The 13,695-nt window shown below is 41.1% G+C and overlaps 2 protein-coding genes across 2 annotated transcripts in view; both read right to left on the bottom strand.

Annotated features, from left to right (window-relative positions):
* The window catches only part of SPTBN5 (spectrin beta, non-erythrocytic 5), a 102,928-nt gene extending 98,839 nt beyond the window's left edge, over positions 1-4,089 (bottom strand). Inside the window, 2 exon segments of the mRNA XM_075501621.1 lie at positions 1,157-1,335; positions 4,068-4,089. Of these exon segments, the coding sequence (XP_075357736.1) occupies positions 1,157-1,335; positions 4,068-4,089 (201 nt within the window).
* Positions 4,090-8,023: 3,934 nt separating this feature from the next.
* The window catches only part of EHD4 (EH domain containing 4), a 32,357-nt gene continuing 26,685 nt past the window's right edge, over positions 8,024-13,695 (bottom strand). Inside the window, exon 6 of the mRNA XM_075502775.1 lies at positions 8,024-12,679. Within this exon, the coding sequence (XP_075358890.1) occupies positions 12,143-12,679 (537 nt within the window). The 3' untranslated portion in view covers positions 8,024-12,142. The remainder of the gene's footprint in view (positions 12,680-13,695) is intronic.

Consider the following 13,695-nt stretch of genomic DNA (forward strand, 5'->3'; position numbering starts at 1 on the left):
CAAACACCATCTGCTTGGACTACTGCCATAATTATAAGTATTACCTGGATAACAGCCTAGCTGCGAAACCAAGAAACCTCTTGTAATGGTGGAAGAGGAGAGAGGTGTCTGCTGCTGTCAACCCACTGCAAAGAGAGAAGGGAATGAAAAATTAACACACTGACAAACTGTGGAGGTGTGGAGCAGGGTGACCTGCTTCCCAAATATTCTCTGTCCATTTTGCAAAAGCCCAGTTCTGAGCTATTCTGGGCTCTGTGCCTTTTTAATTCATAAAATGTAAAATACGGAAAAAAAACATTATCTGTCCTAGCGTGAATAGACAGCAATAGGGAACTAGCAACAGCAGCCACTGCAAATGGGAAGTTGCTTGCCTGATAGTTTTCTGTGCTCTAATAAATATGAATAATTTTGCCATTTTACAAGATAAAAAGGTGTGGGAAGTGCAGAAGCAATGATTTGTCACTGCATTTTCTATTTTCTTTTTTTTTTTTTTTTTTTTGGCAGATGTTTCTTAACCCCCACTGCTTGACTTCTGCAAAACAGGGACAGTGTTGAAGCCTGACAGTTCAGCAACAACACAAGGAAGGATTATGTCCATAGACAAAAACCTTATGAAAGGACAAATTTCACCAAGTTTGAAATGGAACTATAAAGAGGATCCACACAATATTTTCTGATCTTTTGGGCTAGTTCAGCACTGGCTACTTTCTCCATCTGGAGAGCAGATATTCAAAGAATTGCCTTTCCCTGCCAGAGGTGTGATATTAACTCACTCCCATGTAATAAACCCATATAGTTAATCCATATCATAATGCCATTTCTGAATTTGCCAAACGGTTCTCGGAATGTCTGAGGGCTCCTTTTTTAAAAAGGGTTGTTATCCAAGCGTTGCAGCCACCCTGAACAATGACCGAACTCAGTTCATTTAGGTGCAGAGGAAGCTTATTTGTTGAGCCACTGCCTCACACAACAGCTCACCTGTTTTACTAAATTAAGTCAGAAATGCTCCCTGCATCGGTAGATGATTACCTGAAGACAGATCTGTAATAGATTATCTGCGTTTGCAGGATGCAAAGGCAATGCTAAGAGCCAAATCTGGCTATAATGATGCATTACAGAAAAAAGATCAAAGAACATTAAAAAAAAATAGACTTACTCGGGTTTGGAGGAACTCCTTTATGACATTCAGCAGCTGGTCATTCTGGAGAATGACTTTCAGTTGTAGATCCACTCCTATTCCTACGTTCAGCTCGCTGTTTTCATGCAAAGTGACCTTTGAATTCAGGAACGGAGACCAAGTATTTATGATCTCTACCTGTGAACCTTTCATCCGATCTGAAGGAAATAACCCATCAGAACACAATGAGTAAGGGTTGTCACAGGCCTCGTCCAATTCTTACGCTCAAAACTAATGTATGAAAGGCATCAAAATTGCTATAAAGCAGTAAAAATAGTCATCCACCATGCTGATGCTTTGGTAAAGAGCATCTTTCACAATTTCACTGAAGACTCTGGCTGATGACAGGCTGCTTTTCTAAAGGAATTCTTACCTGGGAAATTGAACCTGACAATGGAGTCTGAAAATGAAAGCACAGCAGAGGGTACAAAGATCAGAGAAATTCCCAAGTGGTTAAACTGGGATACAGCAAATGAGAATGTGAAATTGTGAAGCGTTAGGAATTTGGCAGTCACTGCTTTGAGGAAGCTCGTGTGCACAGATACCTGCTGCTGACAGGGCAAACTGGGATCAAGCTGGCAGTGTCAGCCGCTTCCAAAGTTTACTATCGGTGGACTTCTCGTTAGTACCAAAAGGGAAAATAATTCTGGTAACTTCTATAGCAGTGAGTCCTTTCTGTCACTTACAAGGTCCCACAAGCACAGAACACATTGACCTGGCATCATTGCTGGGAACCAGAGGGTTGCTGCTGGGAATCACTGCTAGAAAATGGGTGGGTATCTGAAATCAGAAGCTGTAAGTGAAGATGCCCAGCTCGGACATGAGGTAAGGGAATAGCAGTCTTTTCCATTCTGGCAAGTGTAGTTTAGTTAGCATCCAAAAGTGACAGGAGGAAGCACGTAAGAAGAAATGAACAAACCCCCTAAAACTCGGTACAGATAAAACTTGATCAACAAAATCTGTATCTTCATACACACCCTCAAGAAATTTCATACATAACGTCACATAAGACAGCTAAAAATAAAAAATTTAATACATATGTTACAGGTATTACTAAAAATATTCCCTCCAAATTCCTAGACTTGTGTTCACCAGCCAACTAATACAATGTAATTCTTAATGATCATTAAATGGGAATAGGATGGCAGGAGGAAAGGGACATAAATTCAGCAACTGTTTACGTCTCTTCTGTAAGCTCATTGCCTGGTTATAATTCCACTCTTCTCTTTTCTGTCTTGCTTTTAGTTATACCTACGTTCTTCTAAAGGTAGGATTATAGGCTGTTGGCTCAAATCTGGTACAGGTTGGCTAGGTGGTGCGTGTTGAGAAAATGTCCTTGCTCCTAACAAATAGATGGCAGAGGACCAGTAGGGGACTTGGCCCTGGATGCAGGCATTTCTCCCTATTGCAAGTTAATTATTATCTAAATGATTAAACGTGTGAAACACTGGCTTTGCTTTTTATGATGATACAAGGCAATCAAAGATCTGGTATAAAATCTCACTAACTCCTGAATATCTATCTCTATTTGTAGTATCTATCTACAGTTCAAAGTTAAAATGGTGGACATTTATGTGACACTGATAAATAAAGCCATTTCCTCAGTTATTTATGTCCTAACAAGATAAGAGGAAAGGCACAACAATATTTGTGTGTAGTTTCCTGGAGGGACCAGGAAAAAATCACCCCTCCAGGCTAACTATGGGCCCTCTCTTGCCACCTTTGCAGGAAAGGGGAGCCTTCCCACCGATCTCAGGAAGGAGGAGAAGGGCCCAAAGAGCACCCTCCCCTTGCCCTGTTTTCAGTCTGGAGTGTTTTTCCATGATGGCAGCAGCTTTTTCTTGTTTCTCAACAGGAAGGACCCTGATGTGGGATTCCCTTCTGCAAAGTAGCAGCCACATAAGACATGTTAGGGTTTTTTAGCACCCTTTCTTATCTGCCCACAATCTTGTTCGGCTTAAGAGGGAAACAGAGACTGTGGAGATCAAACAGACCTCATGCCCAAGCAGCCTGGCTTGCAGCCTCAAAGCTCCTCTGCCCCCAGCCCTTCTCCCACTGCTCTTCCACTTTTGGCAACACCATGTAAAACAGAGAGGGATGTGACGCTTCCTTTCTACCTATTTGAAATTTTTTTTTTTTTTTTAAATATAGTCGTCCTCCTCTTCCCACAACACGTATGTGAATTCCCAGCTCCTCTCTAAGACAGGAAGAAATGTTTAATCCCCCGTCACAAAGAGCATAAAAGCAACAGTCACAGGACCAGTAGAGGGTTGCAGTTGCAGAGTTTGCTGCTCCCACTCCCACCCCTGACCTGAGTAAGGGCTGATCACCATGAGCTTTTCCAGGACAGCAGAGCCCTGGTCCTGTGGAGACCTCCCTGGCCCCACTCTCCAGGCAGCAGTGCTGGCTTCCCCCCATCATTGCCCTCGCCCACTGGGATGGAGGAGTCTGCCAGAGGGGAATACATTTGCACAGGTGCGTGCAGATGCCTTCATGTGCCAAAGTGTCCCTACATAAGGCCATTCACAGCTGACAGTCCTGTAACTAAACGAGCTCTTCATTGTACCAAGCTACTACATCCATGCTCTGAGCTGCCACTGAGCAAAGCGAGCTCCGACCTAAAAGCCATGCGGCCATATTCATGCCTGCTTTTATGGAGGACTGAGTTTATTCACATGGCTCAGGTGAAAGGTTTGACACAGCCTGTCACCCCCCATTACGTATGCTTTGCGTACACATGTTCCTATCATAGGAACACACGTTCCTTTGCGTACACATGTGAAGGTACGTGAAAATCCTGTCTGATCTCTGCTAAGGAGAAGGTTCCCCGAATCTCAGAGAAAATAAGTATATCAAATGCAAACACGTGCACGACAGCTCAGCCCTCTACCTCCCACTGTGTCTCCAGCCATGTTGGTTCCACATGTAAGAGTCTCAAAACAACAAACATCTGGGTCTTGACTCTGTAGAGTAGGAAGGCAGCCCCCTCTCAGGGCCACGGTCTTGTAGCCCACAGCATGCCAAGTAAGCACAGAAACTAGCCTGCTGCCTGGGTCCCACAGTTAGCCTTCCCCACCGCCACCCTCCCCAGCTCCTGCAAACAGCTGATGTTCAGTCTCATCAAGGCAGTATAGACACAGGTGAGATGAACCATGATCCCAGAGTATTTCCTAACCACATATTGAATTACAGCAAATCTTAGACCTCATCGTGGCACAGAGGAGCTACGCTTTGGATACTGAGAACACCGGAGAGCAGCAGGCAGTAATTATTGCAAGAAGCTGTTTGCTCATTTGGGATACTAAGGCTGAAGAAAAGTTGGGGCGTTAGTCAAAAGCAGCTTAGGAGAGGCACGGAGACCTCCAGCTGTCAGTCTGCACAGATTCCCTGCTTTCACAGGCCTCTCAGCTGGACTTTGTCCCTGAATAGCCAAATACTTCTCTCAGCTTCTCTCCCCGAGGGGCTCCAGCTCACCACCCCCAGGCACCCCCCTCTGCCCCCCACATACCTGCCTTCCCAGCGCCGCCGTCACCAGCTGCCCCAGGGTGCCACCCACCCGCAGGGGGGTCCCAGCGGATGGAGCCCCAGCTCCTCTTAAAGCTGAGCTCTGCCTGGGAGGATCTAAACTGGCATCCCGGGATGCTGGGTTGTTACAAACCTCAGCCTCCCCATGCTCTAGTCTAAACTAGAAGTTGCTTTTCTCTTTGAATAGTTGGCTGGCGGCAAGATGACATCAACAGGGAGCAGAATTCAAGCAGAACAGTCGAATTACGTCATCCAAAGGAACTGGAGCCCCTTGCTGCATTTGAAAAAGAGGACAGCTTAAAGCAAAATCAGATGGATTTATTTTTCCTGGCACGAAGAAGTTCAGTCATCTTTTTGAAACAGAAAATATACATTTGCTTGTTTAGTCATGAATTAAAGACATTTTCTCCTTGGAGCTGTTTATATTATCTTGAAATTTTCCTTCTGTTTCTGAACCTCAAACAGTTAACATAAGAGCTTCAAAGGCTTTGCGGGATGAACACATGGAACAGAGGACTTTAATTCTCTTTCCATTTCATACAAACGTAGATAAAGGGTTTCAAGTGACAGAATAGCCTTAGTATTTTGAACAGCATACTGCAAATGGGCCCTGGAAATCGCTGCATTGGCAATGCCAGATCTAACTAGTGTATTTTTATCATATGGTTCAGATTTTTTCATTTTTATTCATTGCTACTAAGGAAGACCACTGCATGAGGGCAAAACTACTTCTCCTTTACAGCTGTATTTTAGGGGGTTATTTGCATATTGGAGTGATAAAGCGTTTAGCTCTATTTATTGATGAAACAAGCTTGTGAGACTTACATGCAGATTGGCTCCCAGCACCCTTAGTGCCAGAACACTGCACCCTACCCACAGGGATGGCGTATGCCAGTGTGCTCTCAGGTTTTGGTCCCCCACTGCAGATTACTGATTACAATCACAGCCCCCTCCCAGCCCAGACTTCCCAGTTTCATTGTGAAGGCCACCTAGTCATGTGGAATGATTGAAGGTAGCTGGCAAAAGACATAGCATTGTATAAACAGTTAACAGTAAGGATGCAAATTTTAGCAGACAAGAGATAAGACAGGGTAGTGCTAAATGACAAAAAATTGCAATTACTCTCCACTGTAGGCTAAAGTCGCCAAACCTGAACTTACTGGTTATAGTTACATTGTCGGTTAATTTCTTACTTTCAGACTAGACATAAAATTAATGCATTTTGAGAAAAAAAACCAGAATGATCCGAAATAGGAAATCACTAAGCATGAGCAGCATCTTTCATCAGTTCCTTGTTTAAAATGTTTAAAAAAACATATTCATACATAGAAATCTTACAGTGCACCTGAAGTACAGCATCCAGTGAGAGACACATACCATCCATGTAAAGTGACCTACTTTCATAACAATGAAATCTTCAGAGCTCCAGACTGAAGTGGAATATGGGACGCCAAGCTAGCAACACCTTGGAAAGAACATGGACAAGCTCCATCTCAGAGAAAAGAATAGGTGAGAGAGTAAGTTAGACTTGGCATTAATGAGTTTCCAGTAGTGACTGGACCAGAAAGTAACTGTGAGTCCACAGTCTATCACCAGGTACAAATCTGTGCTAGCATGAAGTCCTGTGGGGAAAGGGAGAGGAACCCATCTCAATACCACGGTTTCCACAAGAGAAGGTATTTTTCCCTCAGAGGTCAGAAAAGCTGTATAGATACAGGACTTCTGACTGTAATTGTGAAAAACATGTACGCCTCCTCCTGCCTGTGCTTTGATCACAACAAATGTTGTGATCAAAGCGTTTGCTGGGTTTGGGCATTTATTTCCAGAAGATAGCTCATTGCCATGAATCCCAAGTGAAGGGAGGCACCTTCAGCAGATGTGTTTGTTCATCTGTCTAAGCAGCGCAAGGCAGCCAACTCTTTCTCCTGGGGTTTCCTACCCAAGTCAGGCAGGCTAGCCCAAGGGCCAAGCTTTCGAAAAGGTCCTCTGCACTCACCGTTAGTACTTGCAGCATGATAGAGCCTTGGATGAGAGAAGCTCTGAATAAAATAGTGTCTGCTCCAAAGCCCTTACAAATACACCAAACATGGGAGCCAATAACAAGGTTTGGAGAAACTAAATGGTATGGTAGGCATAAATAGAAATATTTCACAGTTTAAGGGTGCCAAATATTATAAGTAACAATTACTGCAAAACTTACAGTTGAACTGGTAGTGTGGACATTCATCCACTTTTCCTGTTATCCAAATATAAACTGTGAATTAGAGCAGAACATCTAACTATGAAGTGTGCTGCAAATTTTTCAAAGTCTGAAATGTCTTGTATGGGGAGTATGTAAAACACCATTCTGCTAAAAAAACCAAACCCCCACCTCCAAAGCCCATTAAAACTTCATCATCTCCAAACTATTTCTGACTTCTATAAGGAACAGTTCAAACAAGCCACTGCAATTCAACAGCAGTGTAGCCTCCGGGAACCCACAACATATTGTTTGCATGTGAAACACTTGCTTTCATGTGACCATGGTGGTGGCATGACCACCACGAACATAACAGCCGAGCTTGCTAACACTGCTACGTACAAACCCTTTTAACTCGGCAGCAACTTACATTTGCTTGTAGTAGGAGTGATAGCTAAACTGTAGCAGCCTGGTGGCACAGACGTATCTCTGGACATGCTTCAAATAAGTTGTGTGTATACAGGAGAAGGAGAGGGGCAGGAGGAATTAATTTAAGCACAACATTAATATGAATGTTCTACTGATATAATTGGATATTTATAAGTAGTAGGTAGCACGGTGTGAAAGATGCCCTTGGTTTTTTTGGGACAAACATATCAACAAAGTACTTCTTGCTAAACTGCTATTTAATCTAGCTTTATTTTTCAAGATTAGTACCCCCACTGAAGTTAAAAGAAGTGCCTCTCAGCTCAAGTTTCAATCCACACAGGAAGTTTTTGGTTTATCTTCCACACTTGGACTTCAAGAAATTTCCATGCTTAGACATTAAGAAACTCCAAAATTACATTCTGCTATAAAAAGCTAAATACAGAGAGGTGCTGGAGGGTTTTTTTTTTTTTCCTTTTAAATATAAATTTAATTCTGGAGTCAAGCCTTGGCGTAAGCAGTAATTTCAGCAACAAGTTCAAGGACATAGAAGAGAAATAGCCATAACCTATTATGGATGCATAAACCGAGGTGGGAAAATAAGCAGCTTGCCAAATAGCTACTATATGCCTATGAGCCTTAAGTAGCAGGATTACAAAATTCTAGTCACTGAAAGATTACCTTCCAGAAAGAAGCTTACAAAAGAAAATCTCAGGTAGTTCAATATTAGTTTATTAAATCAGCAATTTTTATCACCACTTTCTAAAAATGATTACAAAGCATATTAAAATATATTACAGTATCTGCAAGGAATTTATTGTGTAATAAAAGTGCAACAATAATGAACTTACAACTTTGTTTGCCTAGTTGGACAAACTGAAGCACACTGGACAGATCAAGCCTTCCCTCAAACATTAGAGTGCCTTTGAAGTGAAAAAACACAGTATTTAACAAAAATATTAGAAAAGGTGAACATGTGAAGTAGAAAACAAAGTTCACGTTCATTCTCTCAGTGCTAAGTTACACATACCCATCAAACCATACACTTCAAACTCGCTTGAATTCCAACAATATAAAGAGACACCAAGTGAGTGCATGTTGTGAAGGGAAGGAAGTGAGAAGAGGAGAAAGAGGGCACATTTCAAGTACTGGGGATGAATGATGTTGAAAGTCAGGGACCGGATACTGCTGCTTTGAGACCAGGTTCCACACAAATCCATACCATCCCCAACCATAACAACTGGGGCCTCACCCTGACCTAGAAATCTTTGTAAACTCACCATTTTCAAGCTGTCACAGCTTTAAAAGGCTCTTGCTGTCTTGTAGTGTGGTTATGAGCAGCAGCCCTACTTTTTTGTTTTCTGTTCCAATCTACAGCAAAATTCTAATTAATGTCTGTGGGAACAGAATTAGAGTTGGGAATTAAAACTGTTACAGAATAGTTGGAGAAGAGGTAAAAGCAGCAGTCTCTACTTTGGTTTATGGCAGCAGACTACACCGGGAGCACTGATTTCACAGGATGAATTACTGACAGTTTTGAATGGTCTCACAGCAAATGTAATCAAAATCCTAGGCATAAATGGCCAACAAATCCAACATCTTAGTTGTTCTTCAGCAGATATTAGTAACAACAAACTGAACACCAAAGGTTACCTCATACTGCTGTTCCCAATAACTACTTGGAGCACAATTTCATGAGAAGGTAATCCTGCTCACTTCTCATGCTCCTAACACACAGACTCACTAACTCCACAGACCACTATCCAAACTGTTGTGTGTGGCTGGTTTAACTAACTGAATGAGCTTGCAGGATCTGACAAGCAGAGAGCCAGCAAGGCAAATGGAGTAGGCCCATGGGTCTGCAAGGAGGTAGCAAGAAGAGAGATCCCTTCCCCTGAGCAACAGCAACCTACTATATCAGTTTAGCTGTGCAAGAAACTGCTGTTTAAAGTCCACATGAAATGTACTTTATTCCTATCAACTAAGTACGATGCTAGTGCACTTGCACCACATATCTAGAAATATATTTATACATGTAGCTCTGTATGCCAATCCTGAAACACTTCTATTCCTCCAGATAAACAGAGAAAATCCACCTCCCCTCCTATACATGCTTCGTGCATTCCCCTTCCAAATTGTACAGGAAAACAAAGCAAAACATGTCAACCCCATCTAGACAAAGTATTTTAACTTATCAAAATGATGCATTTCAATTTGTCTCCCCTAAGCCCAAGTTAGCACACTGTCACGGAGACTGAAGAAAAGCCTGTGTTCTCCATTTTACTACCAATAAAGCTAGAAAAATAAAACAAAATCACCGAGAAACTATCCTGCTCCTCTCACTGAAGGAGGACATTTCTACTGGCATGGGATCACATAGCTCCAATGCATTCAGAGCATCACCCCTGGAAGCTACACATGGTGGGAACTCAAACATGGATCCACCCCTGGAACCCTGTGCTACTGAAGAACAAGGTAAGGCAGACAGAGTCAGAAGATCAGCAACTTCCCAGATCCTCTCAGCTTTGTCCACACTACAGTAGTCACAATACACAAGCTTGCTTTCTTTCTCCTGGTGACTTTCCTTACTAAGCTAGTCAGGTTGGTCATTAGTGCATGAATTTGTTACTGACTGCAGACACTGCACACAAACAAGCATACATTACTGCTTCTGCAGCCCATTTTTTTTAACAACTCCTGCAATGTCTATAGAATACTTTTTGTTCAATCAAAAATAAATTACATAGAAAATCAGTTACTCTGCAGATGTACAGTCACACAGGTAGACTCATGGTCAAGTTTCACAGCTCTACTAAAGTGCACAGAGATGCACTAAGGCTAATGTGGCTCCTAATTTAAGTCTAACAGAAATCAAGTTGGTATGCCTGAATGATAAGAGAAAAACCTAAGAATTAAAATAAAGCAAGCAAGCCCTCAAGAACAATTTAACTATGCCAGGATATCCCTGATACAGACCCAGAAGCCTGGCAAGGTAAAGGTGTTCTTCTGTCATTACCTAAAATAGCTTCATTGTTTTCGCATGGTAGAGCCCTGGCAAAGCTCATGGTAATTTCACATCAGAATAGAACAGATGCAGAAAGATAAGAGGTCCTGAAAGATCTGAAGTATTAAACCTGACAACCTACAAATGTACGATTTGAAAAACAAAGCTGAGGCTCTTCTTCAGTCACCTACAAATCTGAACATGTAAGTGTGACTAAAATCTTAACTGGGAGACAATACCCAAACTACTTCCCTCCCCATCCCTACTGCAAGGATGCTAAAACACTTTTTGGCTTGCTCTGTCTCAGGAGGCACTACTGCTACCACTTACTGAGACTCAAAGAAAAAGTGCTCAAAACTACAGTACCTTTGATGTTTAGGGTATTTCACGCTACAAATGGAATACAAGTCAATTCCTGCTCACATGCACAGAGCAAAACTGACTGCCAAGTTTGATTTTAGAAGAGAAGTGGCCCTCCCTGAAATACTCAAGTTCACAGGGCCAAAAATTCGTGCTCTTTTAAGGTACTGATAAAAATCCATTGTAAGCAGCCAATATGTTCAACTTTGATTGTGTTGTTAGAAAAATGAATGTTTATTAAGCATCCATTCCTTTCATGCATTGTTTTCAATAAAGGAATAATATCTGAAGGGACCAGTCTATCATTTATTACAGTCAATGTAAAGATCACTGTTAGCCTCCCCACCTTTCAAATCTGCCACCATAGGAATCAAATCTCTGTTTTGTGGTCGTCAGCTACATGTTGGCAAAAGAAAGTTAAAAAACTTTTCTTAAAAGTATTTTTATATAAAAAAAATATATAGTGATAACTGTATAATTAGCTGTAAATAGAAATTAAATATCAATGAAAATTTCCCGAGACAATTTTATGTGCTTTGAAGAGGCTGACTTTGAGCAATGCACCTTTTCTGAACAGAATGTGAGGCTTGATTTCAATGGAAATGTGATTTTTTTTTTTTTTTTTTAAGCTTATGAAAACATTCTGCTGTCGCTTTGAACAATTCAGGAATTTATTGTCTGCAGAGCAGCTAAACTGAAACCTCAAAAGAAACTCCAAATCCAAGGAACAAAGGAGATTCAGTTCTTCTAATGATAACATTGAGTATATAGTGCTGTGTAAAACTGAAGAAGCAGTTCTTCAGATAACAAGACACAATGATGACAGACTGAAAGAATAATTTTAATATTTTGCAGTTCTAGCTATAATCAGTAAAGGTTTAAAACAAGTCTGCTCATATTCTGAGCACTTAAAAGACTCTCCCCATTACTACTCTCTCTTTTTCTAACCCCCTATTAAATAACAAAAAGAACATAATTAAAATTTCCTTTTATATCGGCCTTTTCTTAAACTATAGAGATGCTGACATTCACTCAATGCCTAAAGTATGTTTTTAGCATTAAAAATGTTCCTTGCATAGGCAGGTGAATTTAACATTTAGGGCTTCCTTGCACTATTTAAAAGAGCTTTGAGAAACTTATGGTTGATAAGTATTTAGGTTTGGTGAAGGTCAGTGATTTTTATACATGGTCTTTTCTGCTTTATGGTTGTAAAGGCAGCAAAACACAGAAGCAGGACTACAAAAACATTTTCACCTTGCGATAGATCTATACAAGGCACTTGTGATAAGCATGTCTGAGTGAAGGTCAGCAGGGACAGCTACACAAATGTTTCCCTGCTACCATGCTTCTAATTTCAGTAACTGGTGTGAAATATGCTGTGAGGTTTAAGGATCTAAGCCTAATTTCAAATTTTGGTGGTTTCAATGTGTTTGTTGAAAGATTTCCAAAATCCTCATTCTTCTTGTATTTTTCACTCTGCTGTCTGGAAAGGTTTCCTGTGAGATGGTGGCACCAGGTGGAAAGGTAGCGTGCCAGGAAGTTCATATCCATCCAATTTAATCTTGATGAGATGTTTTGCTAATGCAAACTCCTCATCATCCAACATCCCATCGCCATCACAGTCTGCAAGTTTCCAGATCTTCCCCAAGACACTGTTGGGTAGTTTAGAAGTCACCATCTCCTTCTTTGCACTAATCCCAGATATTTTTCCATTGATTGGTGACAGAGTGTAGAAAATCTCATCATAAGCAGGTTTATCTTTGGCAACAATCCATTCGTCTTCATCAGCTCCTTCCTTAGCACCTTCTCCATATCCGTGGCCAAAAGGTCCTGCCATGGTGCCATCAAATGCTCCACCATGTACAATCTCTGTGGGCATATTGCTCTCTTCCTGTCTGATCAGGCTCATCAAGGATGCAATTTTGTTGGCCAGCATGTTATCCACAGCTTCAATTAGCTTTGGTTTCAAAGAATGAAATTTAGTGAAGTCACAAGTCTCCAACAGCTCCTGTCAATGACAAAGGTTTCAGTGACAGTAGTTACAAACATTTCCAATACATTGAAGAGGTTAAAGAATGGGCTTCAAATTAAAATAATCTGTTATCTTTTGAAGCCGTTTCCATAACTGAAACTCCTCTTGAAGGAGAAGCAAATCTAACACTTATGTACCATACACCCAATATACTGATCAAACACACTAAGACAATTTTGCAACAGTGTATGAGCTCGTCTATTAAATTACATTTACAATACAATTTTCAAAATGGCAATGCATAAAAACATGGCAGTTGATGACTGTTATCCAACAACTTTCCATTTGGTGATTTTCTTCCAAACATCAAAGAAAGCATGCAAGTAGGTCCTCAGTCCTGCTAGAACTTATGCAAGTGTTTAAAGTTAAAAATAAATCCAAGAGTTTGCAGAACTGATCTGATTTTATAGATTAAACTTTTTGTTTGTGGTTAGGTCATGAAGAAGCATCCTTTACCAATAAAGAAAAACTGAGTTGGCATAAACAGCAGCAGCGTTTTTATAGAAGTGCTGCCAGAACTCATGAAGTCATATGGTCCCTGCCGAGTTTTCCTCTTGTACATAAACTCCTACTAACCTCAGTGAGATGTTTAACTAGGTGATATGTGCTATTCCAACACAAGCCCAAACATGTTTTACACCAGAGTGTTGGAAAACTAAAAATGCTTTAGGCAATTATTAAACGATTTCTACATGCAAAATGCTGGCCAGGAAGAGAGTTACAGTGGAAACTGTTAAAAAAGACCTAAACAACCCCCTCCAAAACCCCTCTCAAAATGGTGTTAAATTGCTTTAACGAGCCACATCTATCACCTCAGGGAGCTGCTCCCGTACATATGAGAACTATAATGATATGAACCCAAGAAACCTGAAGCACAGGCAAGTGGCATTGCCCATGCACACAGAACTTTGGATTTCTTAGAGGAAAACTGCTGACCAACAACCATCACTCTGTTCAGATGACATTTATACACAATCACCTGATTTACGGCA

The sequence above is a fragment of the Mycteria americana genome, chromosome 5 (assembly GCF_035582795.1).
Source record: "Mycteria americana isolate JAX WOST 10 ecotype Jacksonville Zoo and Gardens chromosome 5, USCA_MyAme_1.0, whole genome shotgun sequence".
Classification (NCBI taxonomy): domain Eukaryota; kingdom Metazoa; phylum Chordata; class Aves; order Ciconiiformes; family Ciconiidae; genus Mycteria; species Mycteria americana.